The sequence below is a fragment of the Sorex araneus genome, chromosome 7 (genome assembly GCF_027595985.1).
Source record: "Sorex araneus isolate mSorAra2 chromosome 7, mSorAra2.pri, whole genome shotgun sequence".
NCBI classification, from domain to species: Eukaryota; Metazoa; Chordata; class Mammalia; order Eulipotyphla; family Soricidae; genus Sorex; species Sorex araneus.
Window position 1 is genome coordinate 15,107,098 of NC_073308.1, and position 22,543 is coordinate 15,129,640.

At 52.6% G+C, this 22,543-nt stretch overlaps 1 protein-coding gene across 6 annotated transcripts in view; it reads left to right on the top strand.

The window, feature by feature from the left end:
* The first annotated feature begins 1,097 nt into the window (after positions 1–1,097).
* The window catches only part of PROX1 (prospero homeobox 1), a 49,587-nt gene continuing 28,141 nt past the window's right edge, over positions 1,098–22,543 (top strand). The window contains exons 1-4 of one of the 6 annotated variants that reach the window (XM_055144526.1): positions 1,098–1,163; positions 1,269–1,298; positions 9,977–11,753; positions 18,404–18,511. In XM_055144526.1, coding sequence (XP_055000501.1) covers positions 10,044–11,753; positions 18,404–18,511 — 1,818 coding nt within the window. In that variant the 5' untranslated portion in view covers positions 1,098–1,163; positions 1,269–1,298; positions 9,977–10,043. The other 5 variants (XM_055144522.1, XM_055144524.1, XM_055144525.1 and 2 more) reach the window with 5 other exon arrangements.

Genomic DNA, 22,543 nt, shown 5'->3' on the forward strand with positions numbered 1-22,543 from the left:
AACAGACCCTCCAAATCACTCCCCCGCCATCCACCCGCTTACCTCGAAAGGACCCAACCAATCAATAAAAACTGTTTTCCTTCCTGCCGCCCTAAGGCTGGCGAGCGCCTGTCTGTGCCCTGAGACCGGGTGGTTTGCGGTGGCTGCCCTCACTAAGTGCCGATCTTTAGAGCCGTGGGCAGTGTGTTTGCAGCCCTGCACTGCAGCGGGTGCATTGGGGTGGGGTGGGGTGGGGAGGGGGGATTTCTGAGCGGCTGGCTCCACAGCCTAACCTGGCCGGCATGACTTCTTCCCCTTTCCACTGTTTGAAACCCGTGCCAAAAGTTCCCTCGATGTTGGGCGCAGACACAGTATCCTCTAATTCTTGTATGCCCGCTCATATTTCTTATTCCAAGAGAAGACTTTGTATCCTTTTTTTACAGGTGGCTAAATTGCAGCTTGAAATCTAAGAGAGAGAGAGGGAGAAAGAAGGAAAGAGGGAGAGAGAAAGAGAGAGAGAAGGAGAGAGAGAGAGAGAGAGAGAGAGAGAGAGAGAGAGAGAGAGAGAGAGAGAGAGAGAGAGAACACGCACACCACCCGCATGTGTGTGCCTGGACACTGCCAGCCCTGGCTGTGGTGGTGCGGCTGGTGGTTGTCCCTTGTGGGTCTGTGTGCGCTAACACACCTCAAAAATGCCCTGTTGTGCCGAAACAGAAACAACAAGATCTAACCTTTGATGTGATCAGACTGGAAGGACAGTTGAAAATTACCCGTTTCCCCTCTTCTCTGTGAAAACCCGGCATATATAATCAACATCATAATCATAAACTGAGTGTCTGCCGGCAGGCGGGTGTTTGGTTGTCTCTGCCTGGCAGCCCCCGCACGTCTCAACATTTTCAGGACCTTGAAGCCACGATCGAGGTTGCTTCAGTAAAAGCCATTTCCCGACTGGGCACGAGAAGAGCGGAGCAGCCTCGCTCTGGAGCTTTGTACCTCGCAGCCCCTCCACGAGCCCCCTCGGAGACCCTCATCAGAAAACCGTGTCTAGCTCATCCAAGCAGTGCCCTTCGGGCAGCGGGTTCGCGGGGACGCTCAACCTGTCAGCATTTGGATTTTCTTACCTAATAAACTTTAAAGTTTGTTACCCAGCCGTCAAGACTGTAAATCCTGCGGGCACCTGGCGGGTCGGTCATCCCGATGAGCCGGGGGTGCTGTGGGGAGTGGGGGCGGGGGACAGTCGCGAGGTCTCGGTGCTCAACTATCTTTTCCTGTCTCTCCCCTCCCCAAAGGTTGCTGGACCTACGCCCCAAATCTTGGAGGTAAGCAAGGGCAAATGTTCCTTCTTCTGGCAGCCCCATGCACGGGACACTGCCTGGGACGCAGCCAGGACTGTTCCTGGGTGCAGAAGCAGCGGACGGGGCTCTGGCACGGATCATTCTAAGCCCGCCGCCTACCTGTCTCATTGCATCCACCTCCCCGGGAACCGGCAGCTGGGGCGGGAGGGGCCGCATCCTCGACACCCCCAGACCGCTTTCACGACTGGGGGGCTGCTGGGAGCCTCCCACTTCCTCCTCCTGCACCCCTCCACCCCGAACGCCCCCCCCAACCTCACTTTCTCTCCCGCGTACTTTTCCGCGCCGTCCCGCACCCAAGTCGGAGGCGCGCGCGCTCTCTGGCCCCGGCACCGGGCCCCCTCGATCGGCTCGTATCTGGGCACCAGGCAAAAAGAAGGGCCCGTGGGGCGGGGGTGAGAAAAGGGAAAGGAAGGGGGGGAAGCCGCAGGAACTGCCCGCGGCCCGGCCGAGCGCGCGAGGAGCGAGCGCCGAGCCCAGCGCCGTTGCGCCTCGCGCTCCGCAGATGGCCGGTCGGGCCGGGCGCGGCCGTCCAGCGCCCCGCGGCGGGGGCAGGGCGGGCGGGCGGGGGGCGGGGCGGCGCGGGGCCCCTCTCCCCGCCTCGCTCCCCAGCCCCGCACCCCCACCCCCGGGCCAGATTTTTTTTTCCTCCTCCCAAGTTCTCTGGCCTCGCTATCCCCCCTTGGAGCCGAAGGCGCCTCGCGATTGGGTGCTGGGCGCGGGTACGTCAGTCAGACTGTGACGTGCGGCCTTCCTGTTTCCTTCAGCTGTGTCTTAAAGTAAATCTTGCCGGGCAGCCGAGTCCTCAGCCGCGGGAGCGCTCGCGGAGCCACAGCGCTGCAGCCGCGCAGGCGAGCGAGCGAGCGAGCGGCCCCCGGAGCCGAGCGGGCCGTGCGCCCTGTCCGCGCCCGTGCCCCGCGCCCGCCCGCCCGCGCCCGCAGCCCGCGGGGTGGCCGCGTCCCCCGCCCGCAGCCCCGGCTCTGCCGTCGGCCGGCTCCGCGTGAGTATCCTCCGCCCGCGCCGCTCCCGCCCCTGCCGCAGAGTCACTTGTCCCCGCCGCTCCGGGATGGCGAGCGCGCAGGGCACCGACCAGTCCCTTCCGCCGCTGCCAGACTCGCGGGGGTCGGCGTTTTAATTTTTCACCCCCCCGAACGTGGGAAACGGTCTTATTCCCACGAGCCCCCAGCTCAGGGCCCCCCAAACAGTTTCTCAGCAGCACCTCGCCGGAACTCCGCGCTCAGCGCTCCACTTGCTAAGAGTAAGTGAGCTTTTTTTTTTCTCTCTCTCTCTCTCTCTCTTTTTTGGTCGGGGGTGATTTTCTTTCTCTTTCCTGCTGCCGGCCGGGGGTGGCCAGGATGGAGAGCTGGGGGCGGGGGCGGTGTTGCTGGACTTGTCGCTGATCTTGTCACCTTTTGTGCACTCTTTCCGGGGTGCTTGGAGGCGCGCTGCCGCTTCCCCCTCTCCCTGTGCCCCCGGCGGCCCTCCTCGAGAGAGGGCACCCCGAGAGGGGATGGGGCGCTTTTTTGTTGTCGTGGATCTGGATCCCCGCTCTGCACCGCGCCTCCTCCGAGCCGGGGTCCCTGGGATAAAACTCCTGCGCCGGTCCTTCTCCGTTCCCTTTGTCTTGTTTATCATAGCCGCCTTTCTTCGGGCGCTTGCGATTTGCTTGATATTTGCATACCTTTCCCTTCTCCTGTGACCCCCGCCCCCCCCAACTGAGGGCCGGGGAGAGAGTGGCCAGCGGGGGGGGGGGGTGGCCGGCAGGAGGGGGGCGCTCTGATTACTTTGCTCTCGGCACCGCGGTGGAAGCCAGAACGCTGGGATGGGGCCGGGAAGCCCGCGCGCTGCGCCCCACTCCTGCGCCCCCGGGCGCGGGGCCGGCTGGTGAGGCTCGGAGCTGGAAGGCCGCCCTGGGAGCCGGCGGGGGGTGCGGGGAGCACGCGGGGGCCGCAGTGGCGGCGGGGCCGGGGGTTCTCGGGCTGCCATGGTGGGGCGCGGGCACTCGTGGTCCTCGCGGGGACCGCGGGGTGAGACCGCTGGGCCGGGGCGCGCCCGCAGTTCTGCTCGCGTTCCGCGGAGCACAGAGAATCTTCTCGCCGGGGACGCACAGCTGTCTGGCGGGGACAGACAAGGAGGTCTGCACAGACCAAGAGGCTGAGGGAAGTGGAGGGGGCGCATCACCCCAAGTCCAGTTTAGCAAGTCACTTCTGCTAGGTCAGCTGAAAAGGAAGGCGGATGGAGAATAGAGTGGGCTCGGGGAGTCCGAGGGAGGGGAGAAGATTTGGAGACACTCCCAGATTCCGGGTCCACCTGCCCTTCTCCTTGGGAAAAGGAGAGCAACACCACCACCGCCTCCCCTCCGCCCCCGCAGAAAGAGCGGGCAGGAGAGAGAGAGCCTAAGGAGGAGGCTACCGAGGAGGCAGGTTGCTGGGGGAAGCCGAGTTCTTGGCAGAGCAGAACCGACGCCTGCGGGGAGGAAGGCAGAAACTCACCTGCTTGCTTTTATTTTTTCCGAGAAGGTCTGCCGGTGCCTCCTTGAGCTTGTGAAAACAGAGCAAGCTGGGTATGGCCTTCTGGAAGTCCAGACTCGTTCATTCTGCTCCTTTCTTCCCCTCCCCCTCCTCCCCCATCCCTTCCCTGATTAAAAAAAAATAACAATAACAATAATTTCCTTCCCTAAACCAAATAGGCAGAGGTCACTTAACTGAGTGCGTGACAGGTGTGTTGTGTCAAGAAAGACAGGTGCAAACTTCCTCTGTGCATGCGTGTGTGTCACCGTTCCAGACCCCAGCGCCTGCTCAGGGCTGGGAGAGTTTATGAATTTATGGTTGCTCTGTTTAATAGGATTGTGCCTGCTAATGGAGCCGGGCTGTTGTTATGTTTTGAGCCCCACCATGCGAGAGCTTTGGCCCAGGCTGGGAATCAACTTGGTGTGTGTTTGCTTATTCTTTCTTAAAAATGTTGGCCTGTGTCCCTGGCCGCTGCCTGGCAGGTGGCTGAAAGTAGTCCCGTCTGGCCGCAGGTGAAGGGAGATTGGCTTTGCTTGGTTTGCAGTTCTGTGGTGGAGGCACTGGGGAGTTGTGGGGGGTGCATGGGGAGTGAGTGTGCGTGTGCCTGTGTGTGCATGTGTGAGCATATGTGTGCAGGGCAGCCCATGACTGGTGTGACCAAGTGCCAAGAATACCAAAGTCAGTTTGTAAGTGTGCTTTTCGAGCGTAACTGGCTAGCATGCCTTCTTCCACCCAGCAGGAGTAGGTAGGCACATGTTAATTACTCCCCGCAAGCCATTGCCATCCTGGTACCAGACAAGTGCCAGAGGTCCTTGTTCTTACTGGGATGCAGGAGCAAAGTCTTAAGTCTGCAAGCGGTAGTTCTGCTTTCCTGGGGCAATCGATGGATGCGGAGTTTCTGACAAGAACTTGTGAGTATCCTCCGCCCCCCAACAAATGGGCTTCGTGATGAGCAAGACAAGAGATACAGTGATGCAATGAAATGGCAGTTTAGATGGGCTGGATGTGTGAGGGAGACGTGGAGAAGAAGCAGAGTGGATGCAGCCCGCGGGGGACTGGTGTCTGGATGCCTCACCCTCAACCTGTACAATTTTTTTCCCTCTTCAAACGAGCCACTTCTTGAGTTGCAGGGCAGAGGTTAGCTGTGGTTTTGGTTACTTGGATGGTGATCATTGTTTCATGAAAAATCAGAGGACCCTGTTGGCCAGTCTTTGGACAAACTTACAAGTTCTCCTCAACATTTTTCCTTTGGTGCTTTTGCTAATTTTCCTTGGGTGCCTTTGAAGTTCTTTAATAATGAAAACATCATTGATGAACCTATGGATGTATCCATTTGCTTTATTTTCAGTAAAGTACCTGAACTCAGTGATATTTTTCCCTGTCCATTATGCAGAATTCTCTCTAGTTTAATCACCAGCATGCGTTTAGAACATGCATCTTTGTTTGCGTTATTCAGTTTCTAGCATCCTTCCTTGAAAAGCAGTGCGGGCAATTTTAAGACGTGAGCTAGCTGCCAGGCTTTCCTCTATCTGCTCAAAGTGCGAACGGAGCCTTTTCCATGAATTTCTCCTATTATTTTCAGGGATCACCGTCCACTTTCAACTGTTCATGACAGGAATTTTTAGCAGTGGAGTTATAAAGAAATGCTAAAGTGGTCCGATTTTTATCATTTGAAGTTGGGTTCACTATGATATATATATATTATATTATAGAATTCTGAGTACCCATATAAATTGGAAAGAACATGCACATAAGGATATTTCAACCCTTAATGTTTAGGACATTTAGAATATTTCTGTTTTTTATCAAAAACAAAACTGTTGGGTTCCCCCCCCCTTTAAGATCATTTGTAATTCTCTTTTGTTTACAAATCTGGTGAATTGTTACTTTTATAATAAATACATGTGTACATTTCTGGTATATCTCAGAAAATGGTCTATTTATTTTGTGGATGAAAAAGGTCTAGAACAACGTGGTATGGTGTCAGCACTGTGAATGAAATGCTTAGAGAGGAGCATTTAAATCCATAGAGTATTTCCATAGTGTGATCTTAGTTTATTGGAGCATTAGTTTGTGCCGGGTGGTTTCTTTAAAATGAACACCAGCGGCCTTCCTTGCCTGAGTAGGAAGCTGGAGCTTCTGGTCAGGCTTAGTTTCTGATTAGCAGAAATGCGCTCCTACTATGTAGGGTGATTGGAGGGATGACGGGGGTGGAGAGAGCACCCAAATCAAATTACCTGCTTCCCCACCCCACGCACACACTTCAGTCCTGATCTCCAGAGTGATTTAAAATGTTCTTTGTTCAGAGGGTCCACGTAAAATTTCACGGCCAGGTTGGCCCAAGTAGGTGGGAGGGCCAAGGCTCACGTGGAGGTCGTGTTTGAAACATCAGAGTACAGGCTTGGGCAATGCCTTCAAACCAGTTGATCAACAGTGACAGATCATCTAAGTAGCCCAACCAGGAGCCCATGCCAGGCTATAGTCCCCACGGCTGTCCAAACTGTCTGCAGAATTACCATTAATGAAACAGTGCTTTGTCCAGGAGGTTGAATTCCGGTAGATTCCTAAAATTGGTGCTTCTCACCCCCCAAATAGCTTCCTTATCCACGCCGCACACTCGGCCATGTGGGTGCTACACTGCCTCTTCCTTTGACCCCCACCCCAAGAATCCTTGTCTCTTAGTACTGCTCACCAGAGGCTGAGAGTCCTCCATGCTAGCAGGAATGCTGGGGCTGCCTGACTCGGGAAGATTCCTGGAGCAGTCCTGTGCTTCCTTAGCGGCAGACGCTGACTTGTTTTTATTTTGTCTTTTCTGTGGGGACTGTGGGCTCAGATGGCCTTTGTGGAGGACTTTTTCAGGTATTTGTGTGGTCAGATTTCAGGTACCCGGGCAGTTATTTCATAATAGGAGTATTCTGTTGATTCTCTGCATTTGGGGATGTTTACAGGAGTGCAAGTGCTCTGGAGAATTGAACATGGGTCTCCAAGAGTGCTTCGGGGGCCAGGTTCTCTCTGAGTATTTTTTCCTGCCGAGATAGCTGGTCAATGGGGCTCACCAAACTGTTTTATGTGGCTGCTTCAGCTCCCAGTGAGTGATAAAATTGGAAAAGAAGGAGAAAACTGGTTGGGAGCTGATACATGATGGTTTCTAGTGGAGATGTTGAGACCTACAGGACTTTTGAAAATCAAAGTGGACAGACTCTGTCAGGATAAGACCATCGGCGGCTGCCTCTAAGCCCTGCCCTGGGAAATCACAGCCGCGCTTGGAAAATGTTTGTCAGTGATTGAATTTACATGCTCGTCATTTAACATGACATTTTCTCAGGTGGTCAGTATACTCATGCATATCTTGTTGGGGGTGGGGAGGCACGATGCTAGTCAAGTTCTCTCTCAACCAGCTTTAATCATTTCATCTTCTGCAGCCAGTGTGGATTCTGGTCCACCTTTGTTTCTCAGTTTAGGTTCAAACTCTATGGGGAAAGAGATTTATCTGGGTCTATTCGTGGATTTCCTTAACTTACTGTATCACAGAGTTTTCCCTATTCTTCTTCCCCTTCCTTTTGGTCCTACAAACCACGTCTCAGCTGGACATCAGACAGCATGACCTGCAAGCTGCAAGAGTTTGCATTCTCTTGACCCCCAAAGGGAAACGAATCATTACGGCATCTGAAAATTATCGACTGCGTGAAAGATCGCAGAAATCCATTGAGTTAGGTGCATTGTGAGAAAGTGGCAGGCAAGCTGGTCCCGGTGAGCACAGCGCAGCAGGTTGTGACAGCCTGTGTCTGTCTGAGGGGAGAGGAGTGGAGGGTTCTTTCCATCTTCCGAAGCTCAGGCCTCCTCTTGACTCTGAATGAGGCAGGGGTGCAGCTGTTCCTACCTGGGCCAGAGGAGAGGAAGGAGGCAGCAGGCGGGGACACATGTTCTAGCCTGGGCTGGGGGTGGGGGTCAGGTGCTTTTCTGAGCAGCAGAAGGAAAACACGGTGGGGGTGGGGCAGAAGTTTGTTGGACATTGATGGGAGATGCCAGGGGTTCTCTGTTGCTTGTGATAGAAAAAAAGGATTGTGCCCAGATATTGATTCCACTTTAAAAATAACAGCAATGGACTCACGTTTGGGGTTGCCTCGGAAGTCCCTTTGTGGAGAACCTCCTCTGGTGGCCCCTCTATGAAGTTTTTCTCCAGATTGAAATGATCTGTCTGTCTTTGTTGATCTCATCCTCTCCCCTTCCTCTCACCTGACACTCCCCACTCCCCCCGTCCCCCCTCCCCTGCAAGCCCCAGTGATTTAGTGAGATATTTACCATTGCATTTCTGTGTTCCTGCAGCTGATTTTACTCTTGGGGTGCGGAAGGTTTCCTATTATTTCAAATACGGTTTCCCACCCAACATTAAAATGATTCAGCTCCGTGGCCATGCCCGGTTCAGGACATTTGATACAGAGACAAACCAAAAAGTATTTTCTCCCCAGACATATGACACTGTGGCAGGAGACATCATATTGCTGTCAGCTGCCCCTTTTTTCAGATGTTTTCTAGAAATCAAGAGAAGGGCTACATGGTGAACTCTTTGTCACTTCAAAAAATAAAAAAGGAAAGATAAAGGACAGGCTTTCCATCTAAGCATCGAGCACGCTCTTGATTTTTACAGGTTATTTCATGCTGAAATTATGCCTATCTGCATGGATAGTCATTCTTTAAAACTAACCACAGATGCCATCCTAGGGTGCACGTAGATGTTTTCACAGGTGAACCGAAAGAGGCGGGCTCGGGTCCAGGCTCCCCGCACGCCGCCTTTGGCAACATAGCCTGTTATTGTGACGAGCTCTCTTAAGCCGACGTGAAGTTTAATATTAGATCAACCTAGAGTGAAAGAAATATTTTCATTTTCTTCATGAAATGTTCATGGCAGGCGAAGAGGTGTGACATGCTACATGGCCACCAAATCTGGGACGAGGCAGCATCCCAGCTAATAAGTCCCAGAATCTGTCAAGTGCCCTTTATGCAATGCAAAGGACCATCTTTGAGCCGGCGCCCCCAAGAAACAATGGGGGTTCAAAGGCAGGAGCCTCTCCCTCCTGTTCATGTTTGAAGGCTATTTTCTCTCTCCCTTTTATATCCTCTTCCAGCCTTTTTGTCTGTGCTTTCTATCAGTTTGGAGTAAGAAATAAGAGGCACCAACCGTGAGTGTGAAAGAATTTTTTTAGGCCTCTGAAGACTTGGGGGTGGGGGATGGGGGCTTGGTCTGATTTTACCAGCAGAAAACCAGACTGAAGAGAGAATTTTCCTCGCCAAACTCAAAAATTTATTATTCCACCTGTCAGTTTCTGAATGGTGACACGTCCTCCTCCCTGAGAACAACTTGAGAAGTCATCAAAAGGGCATCGTGGGCATTTATAAATATTCTCATGATCCCCTGAAAATGTAGCAACAGATACTATCATCACATTTCATTTTACTAGTCCAAAGGTGCCTCTGCTAAACAAGCCACGTGTGAGGTGTGTGTGCTTGCGGATTTCAATGTTACATGGTTGTTTAGGTTGGAAAGATGCTGGGGTGGTGATCTGGGGTGGGGGGAATCTCTCCTTTTCACATCTGACTAAAAGGGTGGTAAAATTCATGGATGGACGGGATGTTCTTGAGTTTACAAGGAGGCTCTCTCCTTTTTGTCACATCCCAACCACCGTAATTTTGATCCAGAAAATGAATTTTCATCCAAATTGCCTGCCATCTCCACATTTAACCTTATTCCTTAAGAATAGTCCCATTTTCTAGTAATACAAACCTCAGTGTCTAACATTTCATCAATTGATTGTCAGAGGCTGTGTTCAGAAGAATCTACCATTTCTTCTGAAGATAAACAGTATCATTTTAGGCATTTGCAATAGAGAATCATATTACTGGTGCTTAAGCAGTTTTGGCTTTTTTTTTTTTTTAATCTTAATCCATCTTAAACCAGTGGAGCAGAAATATTTAAAAATGTTTCCTTTCAAGCAGAGTGCATAATAAATTGCAATAATTGTAATGTGCCATGAATCCCAGAGCCTATGCATTTTGCATTTGATTCAGGATTGAGGTCAGGAAATTTGGAGAAATTTAAAGAAAATGATTCATCAGTCCTTTTGTTCTGTTGGCCAGGGTCCCGGGATTCTTGAGCTGTGCCCAGCTGACGAGCTTTTGAAGATGGCACAGTAACTGCCCGGCAATGCCCGACCATGACAACACAGCCCTCCTAAGCCGGCAGACCAAGAGGAGAAGGGTCGACATCGGAGTGAAGCGGACAGTTGGGACAGCGTCTGCATTTTTCGCGAAGGCCAGAGCGACATTTTTCAGTGCCATGAATCCCCAAAGCTCGGAGCAGGATGGGGAGTACTCTGTGGTGCAGCACGCAGATGGGGAGAAGTCCAACGTCCTCCGCAAGCTGCTGAAGAGGGCGAACTCGTACGAAGATGCGATGATGCCTTTTCCAGGAGCGACCATCATCTCCCAGCTGTTGAAAAATAACATGAACAAAAACGGTGGCACCGAGCCCAGTTTCCAAGCCAGCGGCCTCTCCAGCACGGGCTCCGAGGTCCATCAGGAGGATATATGCAGCAACTCTTCGAGAGACAGCCCTCCCGAGTGTCTTTCCCCGTTTGGCAGGCCCGCCCTGAGCCAGTTCGATATGGATCGCTTCTGTGACGAGCACTTACGAGCCAAGCGCGCCCGTGTCGAGAACATCATCCGGGGCATGAGCCACTCCCCGAGCGTGGCGCTGCGGGGCCACGACGCGGAGAGGGAGATAGCGCCACAGTCGGGGAGCCCCCGGGAAAGTTACCGGGAGAACAAGCGCAAACAGAAGCTGCCGCAGCAGCAGCAGCAGAGTTTCCAGCAGCTGGTGTCGGCCCGCAAGGAGCAGAAGCGCGAGGAGCGGCGGCAGCTGAAGCAGCAGCTGGAGGACATGCAGAAGCAGCTGCGCCAGCTGCAGGAGAAGTTCTACCAGATCTACGACAGCACGGACTCGGAGAACGACGAGGATGGCGACCTGTCGGAGGACAGCATGCGCTCCGAGCTCCTGGACGCCCGGGCCCCGGACTCGGGCGGCCGCTCCGACACCGAGCTGGACCCGGGCCAGTTCATCGACCGTGCCCGGGCCCTGATACGTGAGCAGGAGCTGGCTGAGAACAAGCCCAAGCGGGAAGGCAGCGGCCACAAGGACCGCGAGCCGGGGCCCAACCCCGGAGGCAAGCACCTGGCCGAGACCTTGAAGCAGGAGCTCAGCTCAGCCATGTCGCAGGTGGTGGACACGGTAGTCAAGGTCTTCTCAGCCAAGCCCTCCTCCCGCCAGGCGCCTCAGGTCTTCCCCCCACTCCAGATCCCCCAGGCCCGCTTTGCTGTCAACGGGGAGAACCACAATTTCCACACGGCCAACCAGCGCCTGCAGTGCTTCGGCGACGTCATCATCCCCAGCCCCCTGGACTCCTTCGGCAACGTGCAGATGCCCGGGGCCACAGACCAGACGGAGGCCCTGCCCCTGGTGGTCCGCAAGAACTCCTCTGACCAAGGGGCCTCCGGGACCCCCGCCGGTGGCCACCACCAGCCCCTGCACCAGTCACCCCTGTCAGCCACGGCGGGCTTCACGGCGTCCACATTCCGCCACCCCTTCCCCCTGCCCCTGATGGCCTACCCGTTCCAGAGCCCCCTCGGTGCTCCTTCTGGCTCCTTCTCGGGCAAAGACAGAGCGTCTCCCGAATCCTTAGACTTGACTCGGGAGACCACGAGTCTGAGGACCAAGATGTCGCATCACCTGAGCCATCACCCCTGCTCTCCAGCGCACCCGCCCAGCACCGCCGAAGGTCTCTCCCTGTCGCTCATCAAGTCCGAGTGTGGTGACCTTCAGGACATGTCTGAAATCTCACCCTACTCGGGAAGTGCAATATCCTTCTATCTCCCGGGGGAGGGGGGCATTCCCCAGCTTCCCCCCGAGGGCAGGTCAGAGCGGCTGCTGCAGGTCCCTGTCTCTCTCTTGCAGAGGGGCTCTGGTCTCCAGCAGGCACACATGTCCAGAGCCCACCCCTTCCCACGCCACAGCTGCCCCGAGCTAGGGGCCGCCGTCGGGGCCATTTATTCAGTGTTTTCCAGCAGTATTTCCACTCTGCGCCCCCCCGCCCAAACTCTGAGGTTTCAGAGTTAACATCAGAGACGGAAATAGAGATAGGTATATATATAGGCACATGTGGGGTCTGGCCAGGCCCGGCGTGTGCTCAGGGCTCCCTCCTGACTCTGCACTGTAGTGTGGCTCAGGGTTCTCTGTTTCTTTCCGGGGATCCATCAAACAGGCGGCATGTCAGGTAACCCCTGCATTGTCCTGAGCCCCAGCCCCCAACAGTTTGTTTTCAAGGTGGCATGTCTTCTTTCAGAGTAAAGGGGAGGAGCGGGTTCAGCGCCCCGAGTTATTCTGGAGGATTCGTCCTTGCGAGCCAGAGACAGGCCCGGCTGGGTGTTCCCATGAGATTTCTGGGAGTCAGGGATGGCGCAGGGCACGGGAGGTCTGGAGGGCTGGTGCTGGGCCACGGTGGAAGGCCGTTTGTCCCTCGTCGTGAAGGAGATGCCCAGGTACTGACCCTCAGGCCCCACGGTCCTGTCACCCAGGTCTGCTCTCCGGCTTGCTGCAGCTGCTCCTATGTGTGACCAGCCTCCCCTCTCCTCAGCCAGACACAGAAATCTTTTGTCCTAACATACACAAAGCAAATTATTTGGGAAGGCGAGAGCGCCCAATTAAATACAAAACTCAGCTGGATTCGATGGCTCCCCTCTGCTCGAGGGTGGGGGGTGATCCTGGGGGGGGTCTCCTGATCCCCAGCTATTTTTAACTGCTAATAGCTCAGGATGGGGGCGGGGCTTGTTTGTTTGTTCTTGTAAATTGACCCGCATGTTGTGTAGGAGAGGGGCAGGGCGGGTGTGCTCTGAGCACCACAGCAGGAGCAGAGCAATGATGTCTGTTGGTGCTGGCGTCTGGGTCCTGAGGCCCGAGAGGGGGTGCTGCTTCTCTCAGGCATCACCAGCCAGTGCTCCGGATGGGGTGGGGCTCCAGTGGAGCCTGGGGAGCGCTGGGAGTCAGAGGGTCCGAGGTGGGCGAGGCGGGAGCCGCGGGGCCTGGGGTGGAGGGGCGGGCCGGGGGCAGCAGGGCTGCACACCAGTTAGCGGCCAGCTCGGACACAGTCCCAGCCTGGAATCAAGTGACAAGAAAGGCACTGGGGACTGCGCCCCGGCCCCAGAGGGCTTCACCCTCGCAGGAGAACATCTCTGGGCTCCGTGCTAGCCCTCGGCTGGAGCTCGGCCCTCCAGCCCCTCCAGGATCCCTTCACTTAGTTTCAGAGGCAGGATCTTAAATCGGAATATGAGCAGGCGGGCTGTCTGTCTCTCGCACACACACACTTCTAACTTTTTTTAAAGCCAGCATTATAATCAAGAGGCAGGCAGGCAGGCAGGCTGTCTCCTCTCTCCCCACCCTGCTCTCTCATACGCCTGCAGTGGACACATACACATACAGACACATGCACATTCACACATGCACACACAATCACATACACGCACGCACACAATCACACACATACAGACACACGTGCACAAATGCACACAATCATACACACACACACACACTTTGGTGACTGTCTGAAGCTGGGCTGTGCTAAAGTTCTTTAAGCGGGATGCCAGTTTGTTTTCTCTTTTTTAATTAGACGTTGCTTTGTAACCAGATAATTGTGCCCATGCTTTCTTTTCTTTTTCTTTGAAAAAGTAAGTTGGGGTCTTCCAAGCAGCAAATCTTTCAAATTGCTTTAAGGGTTAGCTATGCTAATTGTCTCAGCATCTCTAAATCCCCTGAGGAATTCTGAGGATCTGAATGGAGAGAAGTTCTTTTATTCCTTTACATATGGAGGCCTGACAGCACACGGAGCTGCTGCTTCAGCTGGATTATTTCTTCTCCTGCCAGCCTTCGAGGTTTGCAAACCCTGTTCCTAGGACATGCTCCTTACTTGCGCCCCCATCTAGCTGCTCCCATAACTGAATAATTTGAGCCTCTTGTCCCAGCGAATGGTTCCATTTTCCACCTCTGACCTTCTCTCCTGTTGCTTTCTCTCTCCCTCTGCTCCCAGGCCCTTTCCGGCGTCTGTCTCCTGGAGACCTTAGTTCTCAGCAGGGAGAGAGTTCTCAACAGGCAGCCTCTGGGGCTGAGAAACTGAAGCTGGAGGAAGTGAGTGAGGCCCGCGCTGGGCCCTCTCCCACCTGCCTCCTAGCGTGAACTGACGTGACTTATCTGATGCTACACCTGCCAGGACGTTGCTCTTGGACTCTGACATTAGGGGGCCTGGCGAGGACGGTCTGACTGGGCTGGGGAGGCGTGAGGCCCTCTGAGCCTTCTGTAGGAAAAGACTGGAGTAGAAATGGCGCCCAGTGGGCCGCGCTGCTGACCCTTCTTGAGGGCTTGGAGTTTTGGTACCTCATGTGATGTCATGATGATTTAGTTCTGGAAGGATGATTAGGTCCTATGCTGGATGACATCATGTTTTTTTTTTTTTTTAGATTTTATGTATATTTTTTAAAAAATTGGATCACTGAATTACAAAGTTACAAAGATATTGATGATTGAGTTTCAGGAATATACTGTCAACACCAATCCCTTCCCCAGTGCCCTCTGCTCTCCACCAACGCTCTATTTTTTGGGGGATGAAGCTGGCTGGTGGGGACTGACTCAAGCAGCAGCTCTCAGCTTGATGCTGGGTGTGGCGCCTTCAGCACCTCTGTTCCACAGACTGAAACACATGTCCCATGCAGCCAGTAACCAGTTTCTGTGTCCCCCCACGCATGGCCCTGCACCTGTGCCATGCGCTGTGTCTTGGGCAGAAGTGTGTTTAGTGTCTTTGCAAATGCCCCTCTCTAATCAAATATTAAGTTTTATTCAAATCCCCAAAGAAATGGCGGCCAATTATTTTCCTTGGTCCTGTCCTTGTCATTTACCCTCTTTGCATCTCAAGAAAAATAGTTTTGTTTAGGGCCCCAAGCATTTGCATGGTCCCAATTAAGGCACAGGGTGGGATTATGAGCATCGGGAACCCACAGGTGCCGCCCCTGCCAGCCTGCCCTTCTCCCCACGACTGGACTTTTAGGGGAGAAGGCTGAAAAAGTGAGAATGCATTGCATGTTTAGAAAAGCAAATGGTTTCGTCATTTGAAACCAAAGTCCATCTGAAAAACCCAGATTGAGAATGCAGTTCTCAAATGTGAAGTAACCTGTTGACTTTGGTCTTTTCCACCTTTCAGAAGCCCTGGGGGTGGGAAGGGGTACATACCCGCGATGGCCCTGTTTATTAGCTATAAGGAGAAATGTTTTCAGGAGGCCAAGACTCCGGCCTCTCACCCTGCCATACCCCCACCCCAAATCATGAGATGACTCCGTTCAAACAAAACAAACAGCTCCGTTCGTGCACATGCCCAGCCGGCCCGTTGGACTTTTTCCTTATTGGAGCAGCGCCTGCTGTCTTTTAGGGGGGGTTCTCATCTTTTCTCCCTCCTTCCAGGGAATGGTCTGGGAACAGTGCCCCACAGCCTGGGTTCTTTGGACTGAGGAAAACGCAAGCCTGTGGTCCCAGCGCTAAACGGACTTGAGCAGGCGGCTGGGGGAGCACTGGTGCCTCCCGCCGCTGCCCGGGCTCTCTTACCCGCTCTCATTCCATTTGCCTTTTTGCAGCCGCTGGTCCCTCCTGCTGCGGCTGTTTAGGTAAGGTTAGCTTGTGCTGGGTAAACAGACAACACTTGCAGGCAGGTTGTTTGAACACCGCTCTGGGTTCAGCTGCGGTACCCTGCCCCTCTGATCTTTTATATTCCCGAGCAGATGTCTTTCATTAATTTATGGATTTATCATCTTTTCTTTCTTTTTTCTTTTTCTTTTCGGTTTTTTTTTTTTTACACCTGGCAGCTGTCTCAAGTTTCAGCAGTTATTGTCCTGTTTTGCATTGCACATAGAATTGAATGTCATCTGTCTTCACAAAGCTATGGCTAAGAGAATTGAGGCAAAGCGTCGGAGCTGCCAGGACGGGTCTGCTCTGGGCTGCATCCCCCTCCCCCACCCCCTGTACCTCCTTAATATTTATTTGTGCTCATTTTCTTTCCTGGCCTTGAATGGAGCTTAGCTCGCGTTCGGTACAGCTGTATGTTTACTGAATCTATTCCATCATGAGTCATTGTGCGTGTGTAAGTATCCTGGAAACAGCTCGTGCTTTCTTGGAAGAACAGTTGCTTTTCAGCACAAGCACTTAAAAGGGAAATTAACCAATTGGTCAGTTCAGATTTATTTTGAGGAGAAAAAAAAGGATTATCTAACTGTTGGCTTTTAAATGTTTCATTAGCTATTTTTAATAGTTTATTAGGAACATATATTTTATTAGAATTTTATCTTAATTGCACAATGACTGAGAGATAAAGGTCTTTTTTTTTTCCCTGTGTTCCTTCTGAGCTGATCAATTCCAAGTATTGCCAACCGGAAACATTTTAAAGCAAAACGAAATTGAGAAATTTGAACTAGATTTTTTTGTTGTTGTTGTTGCATAAAATAGAATGCCTCTAAGTTCCAATCAAAATTAAATGAATTGTTCGCTTTTTTTAATAAATAAAAAGATTTAAAACACCTTAGAATAATTTAAATGTATGGAAGGCTGCAGGAAGTTTGGGTGACATGCTAAGTATCTGAGAAGCACAGTAAAACAACAGGTTTAGACACAAACATGTTCTGAAAGATTGGGGAGTACCCCCTCCCCCTGATTAAACATCCCGGGTTGTTTGAATGTAGCCGTCTGAAAGAAAAGATTAGAACCCAGATCTGAGAATGTTTGTCCAAGTTCAGAATCGCCTAAAACTCTTATCACGAAGGCAGTAGGAGACAGCTTGCGGCCATTATTCCACTTATCCATTTGGACAGATGGGCCTGGAGTGTGCTGCCGCCTCTCGCCCACCCCCTCCAACGGAGGTTAGTGGAGGGGCTCTTGGGCTGGTCTCCTTGGCACAAGAAGTATGCCAGTCATAAATTATCGTCTTTGTAATCATTCAGGATTGCAAACAAAAACACGAGTTTGAGGAGGCCGCTCCTGCTGACAGCCGAAATCAAAATTTCTTTCTTCCGTGTTTCTTTTCACTGGGGTGGGAGTGGAAGAGGTGGAAAATGCTTTAACTTTAGACACAGACCAAAGACACCTTTTTTTTTTCCCCTTAAAAACATGTATGATCCTAAAGGGAAGAATTCCCAGTCAGATCTGAAGCTGAGTGTTCAGTTCACAGTGTGTTTAAGCAATCAAGGGCTTATCAATATTAATTTGATTATCCTTCTATGCTAACTTGTTGGTTTCCTTCCACTTCTACGATTGGTCACGCTCGGTTGGTGGAGGGCATTTGGAAACCTTCACCTTTTCCTAAAGATCTGTGTTTATTTGCCATTTTCTTTGGAAGGTGTGACATTGTCTTGGTTGGATGCAAAAACATGTGCACACAATAGGCACGCACACACGTTTTTCCCCTCCCTCTTTCCCCTTATTTTTCCCCCAGACTCTCTTTTAAGAGAAAATCCTTAGAGAGGCTTCTAGGAAGGACCCTTAATTGACCTTGTGGGGGACCGCATTGATTTTCTCCACGTGCATCTTCATTTTTGATAAATTATAAAGCCATTAATTTTCTGAGGCAATGGTGGGGCCAGGCTGCCACCCAGATGTGACCAGAGCAGAGGCCCAGCGTCTCTGCAGGCTGCCAAGAGTCCAGGAGAGGAAGCGGGAATGTTATGGTTAGCCACACGCTCTCTTGGGAACTGTTGGCGTCGCGGCTGTTTACAGATCTAAAAGGTAATGATGTTTCCAGATAAATAGGCCTTCGTATTTGGGGTAAGTGGCCATTTATTGATCTGCTAACCCACACTTATCGATTCCTGAGCCCCAACCACAGGGGTGCTCTCAGTGGAGTTAACTAGAAATCCAGGAGAGGCGAATTGTATTTGGTTTGGGGGTGATGGTGGTAGGTCTAGTGAGTGCACGCCTTCCCCTCCCCTGCTCTGCAGGTACCTGCGTCACCACCCTGTCCCGCGTTCCTCCCAAGTCTGAGCTGCTATTGGAAAGGAACCAAGAGTGGCTCTAGAGACTAAGAGGGCAGGAAGAGGAGAATGCTGGAGACGGTCGGTGGGACGCACCCACAGGCGCCCTGCAACTGGCCAAGCAGTGTGGGGTGTGTGCGTTGGGTGCTGGGTGCCTTTGTCTCCTTAGCAACAAATGAACATATGGATAGCAGGGAAGGTCCTCAGAGGCAGAAGGAAGGGGGATTGGTCCTCAGCAGCCGAGCTCTGATTCCACACTGCTGCCTGCTACTGCCTGCCTCCTGGGCCTCAGGTCGGGGCCGGGGCCTCTGGAGCCAGTGGCAGCACCCTTGCCCCATGTTCCAGCGTCTCTCTGGCTGTTTGGTGGGTGTCCAGGTTCTTGGTGGGGGAGAGAGAATGAGGGGGCATATGTCCGTGTGTTGCCAGAAACTTTTTCCTTAACCAGCGGCATTCCACATGCAGGAAGGGCTGTCACCCAATCACTTGAAAAAGGCCAAGCTCATGTTCTTTTATACCCGTTACCCCAGCTCCAACATGCTGAAAACCTACTTCTCCGACGTGAAGGTAGGGATGAGTTTTTTCTTCACTGTCTTTTTGTGGTGGCAGGGCTGGGGAGGGGGTTTGAACACTTAAAAGGGAGGGGTGCTGTGTGAAAAGGGGGCCCGTTGCACCTCTGGGTTGCTTCTGATTGAATGCACTGGCTTGTAGTCAAGAGTCCGCCAGCCTGGGTCCCTGCGGCGTTGGGGTCAAGGGGCCCATGGCCCTCGGAGCTCGGGGCAGATGTTTCCAAGGCTCCGGGGTGAGGCTGCAGAGCAGCAGGGGGGGGTCCCCACTTCTCTCGGCAGTGGAGGAGCGCTGCCCGTGTTCCTGTTGTGGTTTCTGGTGCTTTCCTGTACTTGCGCATGTGAAAGAAACTCAGGCATGGATCTTCCCCTGTCGAAAAGGAGCGCCCATTGAAATTCTTTCTGCGGTACTGCTTAAGAACACAAGTGATCATTGTCTCTTATTTACAACTTAATTTGTTGTTGGTGCAGAGTACACTGAGCATACGGAGGATGAATAAAGTGACAGATTCGGGACACATTATTCAAATGAGGATATGAAAGCTGTCGGCCCCCAGCTGCAGCCTCCTTCATTCTGCTGAATGTGGGGACCGCCTGGTTCTGTGTGTGCGTGCACGCATGCCTCTGTGTGTGTGTGTCTGTGTGTGTGTGTGTGTGTGAGCGCGCGCGCGCACGGGCGCACATGTGTGCAGGCAGGCACCCGGCTGTGTCTGTGTGGGTTTAAAGCAATTGTTTGCTTCCAGTTGCTGTTGTGCTAATCATCTGTAACTTTTTAAAACATAGATTGGGCTTTGATGATGATAACAGAGTGCATGGTGTCATTATCCACGAGACGCCATAAACATGACATTAGCCGGGATTGGTATATTGGGGCTGGTGCTTCTCCCCACGCCCCCCACCAAAGCCCACCCCCACATGGGCCAGGTTTTATTTCTGAGTTCTGGGGGGGACTCGCACTCTGCCCAGACGTCAGCTCCTCTCTGTGCCCACTACTCCTCCACCTGCTGGCCAATTTATTTTCATTTCTTTCGCTGCTGTTTTATTTGGCCTTATAGGGGAAGTTCTGTTTTCCCTCCTGTTTGCTCTTGAATTGTGTACCAGTGTCAGCCTTTTCTCTTCCTCTGTCTCTGGCTGCACTCCTGAAGTGGAAGGTCTGTTTCTCCCCGTTCCTGCCAACCAGCTGGGTGGGAAGGGAAGGCTGAGAAGGAAGCGACTTCAAGATCTTACTTAGACTCTCTGAGCCCAACCAGGGAGAGAGACCTCGGGGGGCCTGGGTGGGGCTTTCTGGGAAATCCCTACCTAAGTAAATAGGCGAGAAGTGGTCACTGGTGGATGTCCGCTGGTTTCTGGACTCCTAGAGCCTTTCTCCAGGGAAGCCTCCCAGCATAGCCTTGGTTGCACTGGGAGGTGGTGAGTGTGGTGAGCACGGCTGCCCGCCGCCTCCAGCCCAGCCGTGTGGTCCAGTGACCTTCTCATGTAACCCAGCTATGATTTATCCTGCACCTTTCACCCCAAGGCCTCAGGAAGGTTTTGCAAAGCACAGCCTGAGGGATGCTGATTTGACTTTGATGGGAAGCTGCTTGAGGCCTGGGGAGTAGCCTACTTGGATAATAGACATTGTTTTTTGTGTGTGAGCATGTATTAGTGTGCACACTGGAGTGTGAATGAGTGTGTGAGCATGTGCACATATGTGGGAGAGTGTGAATGTGTGTAAGGGAGCATGTGTGCATGGTGAGTGCACAAGCATGAGCATGTGGGAGCATGCAACCGTGTGTGAGGGCTGAGAGTGGGTGTGTGTTACTGAATGTACATGAGAGTGCATGGCTGCGTGCACATGGATGTGCTTGGGTGAGTGTGTGTATGCATGTGGGCACATGGTGAGTGCACATGTGTGCATGTGAATGCGTGTACATGTATGTGTGCATGAGAGTGTGCGTGTGCATGTGCAGGAGGGTGCGTGTGTGGTGGGGGTGGCGGGACTTGGTTAGTTTAGTGCTTCTAAATTTGGTGCAGTACAAACCAATCAAAGCTGGCATTAGGCCCCTCAGCTTTGCAGACCGTCACTCTGAGGAAAGAACACAAAAATACTGGCATGAATCTTTCATTTAAAGTTTGAGAAAGGGAAGTAAATTTGATTTCATCTGTAAAATGATGAATAAAGTAAAGTGTGAGCCTCGGTTGGCCGAGTCTGCCTGCTTGCTCCGGAGTGGGTGGGGAGGCTTTACTTAGGACCCGGTCTCACTCTCGGTTATCCTCTAGAAAGGAGGGAAGCCATGAGAGCAGGTAATTCTTTGGAATAAATTAGAAAAGTTCTACTTTCCTTGTTGCATTTCCCCTTCTGCTCTCAGCCAAGACTCAGTAGATTTGTGTGCCCTGAGCTCATGCTGACAGTGGTGGAAAGTTAGTGATTGGAAGACAAGCCCAGGCAAGGTGTTCCAGAAAGTTCCTAGAATTCAGTGGCAGGGCATGCCCGGACTTCTTCAGTATTGAGGAAAGTCCAGATTGAAGTAGTGATGGCACATAAAGCATGCTTGCCTGGGGAACACCATGCTAAGAAGCACACGTGTCTGCATGCGGCAGGATGGGGCGACTTACTAGCAGAGCCATGGGAGCTAGGCAGATTCGCCATAGGCAGTGAGTGCACATTTGAATCTTTATTTTGGTTCAGATGAAGGAAACCACTGCAGACTCACACAATCCTGAGACCCTGGGCACTTTTCAAGAATCAGAACTGAAACTCTGCCTCACAGATCTTGAGACAGGTAGACATATCCACTGGACCTGGCCACTCCAGCTACTGTGACCCAAGCCCTGCTCAGCTCCTAGCCCAAACCATCAAGATCTGCACCCAGCACAGTGGGGTTAGTTCTAGGAGTAGGGAGGAGCCGGGTAGTGGAGGGGGAGGTTCTGTGCAGCGAGCAGGACGGTGCCCACCTTTTCACCCTGCAGGTGCTTCTCTGCGCACAGTTAACTTGGGGGGCATATGAGATGGATGCTTTTCTGTCACCCTGGAGGAGAGAGGTGGAGGAACCCCACCCAGTTGGCAAACACCAGCTTGGGAAGAAAATCCTTCAAGAAGGATGAAAGCGGGGTGACGAGGCAGACCCGCAGGCAGAAAACCCCGTCATTTGGGGGCCTCGGATGCTTTGCGACAGCCTGGGGCTGCCTGGTGAGGACCCTGCAGGTTGGCGGGTGCCAGTCCCCAAGCAGGAACCCACAGCATTGCCCGCTCAGAGCCCAGAGCGCTTCAGAGCAACGGTCCCAGTGACAGCTCTCTCCCCCACCCCCACCGCCCAGTCACCTGCTGCTGCTGCCCAGATGAAGGTGTCAGGCGGATTTGCTTTATGCATCTTTTGACCATGCTTACTGAATATGCAGAAAGTTTCGTCCGCCATATTGAGGCTGAGCGGTCCCGTGGGAGGCATCCGTCACCGTCACAGGGGCCCACACCCGGTGGAAACACAGCGTCTTTATTGTGGCCATTAGTTTTCTGCAGTAACACATTAACACACCACAGAGCTTTCCTTGGTATAACAATTGATCCTTTGCTTGGAAGTCACTACAGAACCTGGGAAATTAACTCTTTAAAGCAGTAGCCCCCCTGCCCCGCCTCCCCTCATCTTGGGGGGGTATCTGGAAAAGGAGGGGAGGCGTCTGCTTTTTTCTCACTTGGGCCGACCGCAAACGCCTCCCACATTCAACTCATTTCTGGGGGGGGGGGGTGGCTAGCTGCTGGCATGGTCCTGGAACCGTTCTGCTGGCCGTTTTGCTTGTGTGATGTTTGGGGAGTCTGTTGTTCTCGGCCATTCTTCCTCCCGGTATTTCCATTCACCAACAATAAGCTTTAACTCTCCCTTTATGTCCCGGCCCTGAATAATGGTGAGTGTACTTACTTTTTCTGTTCTCCCCCATTAGGTCATTCATGACCATTCTAGAAAAAAAAAAACCCTCCTATTTTTTCCCTCTACAGTACTCTTGTCCATATGAGACAATGTCTTGTAACAATGCCGAAGTCTAATCTCCATGTCAAAGC